The 1,958-nt window shown below is 70.2% G+C and overlaps 1 protein-coding gene across 1 annotated transcript in view; it reads right to left on the bottom strand.

Annotated features, from left to right (window-relative positions):
• LOC112124630 (histone-lysine N-methyltransferase EHMT2) overlaps positions 1-1,895 on the bottom strand; it is a gene marked incomplete at its 5' end in the record, with an annotated part of 6,201 nt that extends 4,306 nt beyond the window's left edge. The window contains 7 exon segments of the mRNA XM_026646343.2: positions 196-297; positions 412-534; positions 626-732; positions 838-920; positions 1,363-1,548; positions 1,671-1,711; positions 1,713-1,895. Of these exon segments, the coding sequence (XP_026502128.2) occupies positions 196-297; positions 412-534; positions 626-732; positions 838-920; positions 1,363-1,548; positions 1,671-1,711; positions 1,713-1,895 (825 nt within the window).
• Positions 1,896-1,958: the final 63 nt, after the last annotated feature.

Raw genomic sequence — 1,958 nt, 5'->3', positions numbered from 1 at the left:
CCCGCTCCCTGCAGCACAGCCCCTAGCGCCGCCCTGGGGCCATGGGGAGCCCTGACTGCCCGGGGAGAGCCCCCTGCTGCCCCCTGCCCCGCTCCCTGCAGCACAGCCCCTAGCGCCGCCCTGGGGCCATGGGGAGCCCTGACTGCCCGGGCAGAGCCCCTTGCTGGGAGCCGGACGCCTGGGTCCCCGACTCACCTGGGCGTTGACGTCCACCTGCCCCGTGGCCAGCAGCAGAGAGACCATAGCCAGGTTCCCGCACTTGGCCGCGTGATGGAGGCAGGTCGAACCATCCTCCTCCTGGGGGGGGAAGACTATATTGTGATTGGCAGGCAGGTATCCCCCGCCCTCCCTGCGCTCACCCACCGTCCGCCCCCCGGCCCCTCCCCTTGGCCCCCCACCCCCCGCGCTGACCTTGCTGTAGACGCAGCCGCCCCGGCGGACGATGTACCGCGCCGTCTCCACCTGGTTGCTCACCACGGCCTCCATGAGCGGCGTCCGGCGCGTCTTGTCCACCGCGTTGATGTTGGCGCCAGCCTGGGGCGGGGTTAAGAGCCAGAATCTGACCACGCCCACTGCCAGACACACCCCGCCCCACCCCCTGCCCAGCCCCTCCCCCTGCCCCCACCTGCAGCAGCACGTGGCAGATCTCGAGGTACCCCTTCTGGGCGGCGGCGTGCAGCGGGGTGCGCTTGCTCTGCTGGTCGCTCTGGAAGTTGGGGTCCAGGTTGTCGACTGGGGGAGGCAGAGAATTGGGGAACAGGATCAGAGCCCGGAGCAGGGTCACAGACCCTCCCTGCCCCGCGGCCCCCCCAATCCTCCCCCAGGGCCCCCACTCACGCAGCATCAGCAGCACCTTCTGCAGCTCGCCCTGCTTGACGGAGAGGTAGAGCTGGCGCGGGTGGAACCGCAGCTTCTTCCGCCTGGCGGAGCGAGGGAACGAGACGGGGTCAGTGGCTGGGCTGGCGGGGGACGCAGAGGGAAGGGGAGGCCAAAGGACGGAGCATTGGTGGGTGCGGTGGGATCACAGCTGTGTCGGGGAGGGAGCCCTGGGGGACCAGAAGGAGGAGGACTGGTGGTTTCCCTGGGATCACAGGGACGTGTGTGTGTGTGTGTGGGGGGGAAAATAAGTGGGTGCCGCGAGTCACAGATGGGCGATACCAGGGGACAGAGAGAGGTGGATGCCAGGGGGAGGGTTGTGGGGCACCCACAGGGCACTGGATTTCAAGGGGCAGGACAATGTATTGGTGGGTGCCGTGGGATCTCAGTGGCTGGGGTGGAGACAGGTATATTGGTTGGTGAAGTGGGATCACAGAGAGCAGGAGGGTCATGGGAAAGGGGTGGGGGAGGGTCTGGGGGTCCCACCTCTCAGCCTCCTGCACGATCAAGGCCTTCTCGAGCTGCTCACGGCCCGGCCCCGGGCCCAGCCCCAGCGGCGAGATGGCAGCGCCCGACGGCAGGGTCAGCACGGGGCCCCCGGAGCTGTCGATCCCGTCGGCCAGTGGGTCGTGGGGGACCAGCCGTCCCTCGCCCTTCCCCCGCATCCGTGCACTGAACGGGAGAGGAGGGGGCAGCAGGGTAGGGGGGGGTCAGAGACCGGGACACCCCCTCCCCGACACGGCCCCCGCGGTGCCCCTCCCCCCCACTGACGCGATATCCCCCCGGGGGCTCACCTGGGCTGGGTGGTGTCGGCACGGCCGGGGGCGTCGGGGGGGCTCCTGGCCGGGGGGCGGGGGGGCAGGGGTTGAGGTGTCAGCCCGGGCGATGGTGATCTCCTGGGCCTCCGAGGCGTCCTCGCCGCAGTGCGGGCAGAAAATCAGCCCGTTCAGCTGGGACACGCAGCCCTTGTGGAACCGGTGGGTCACCCGCAGGTCGGGGTGGCACTCCAGGAAGGTGCCCTGCGGGGAGACGGGGCCCCTCAGTCCCGCCCCGCAGCCCCCCGCCACCCCTCACTCCTGACC

The sequence above is a fragment of the Terrapene carolina genome, unplaced genomic scaffold (assembly GCF_002925995.2).
Source record: "Terrapene carolina triunguis isolate 2854851 unplaced genomic scaffold, T_m_triunguis-2.0 Scaffold35004, whole genome shotgun sequence".
In the NCBI taxonomy this organism is placed as follows: domain Eukaryota; kingdom Metazoa; phylum Chordata; order Testudines; family Emydidae; genus Terrapene; species Terrapene triunguis.
This window is presented reverse-complemented; position numbering and strand designations above follow the sequence as displayed.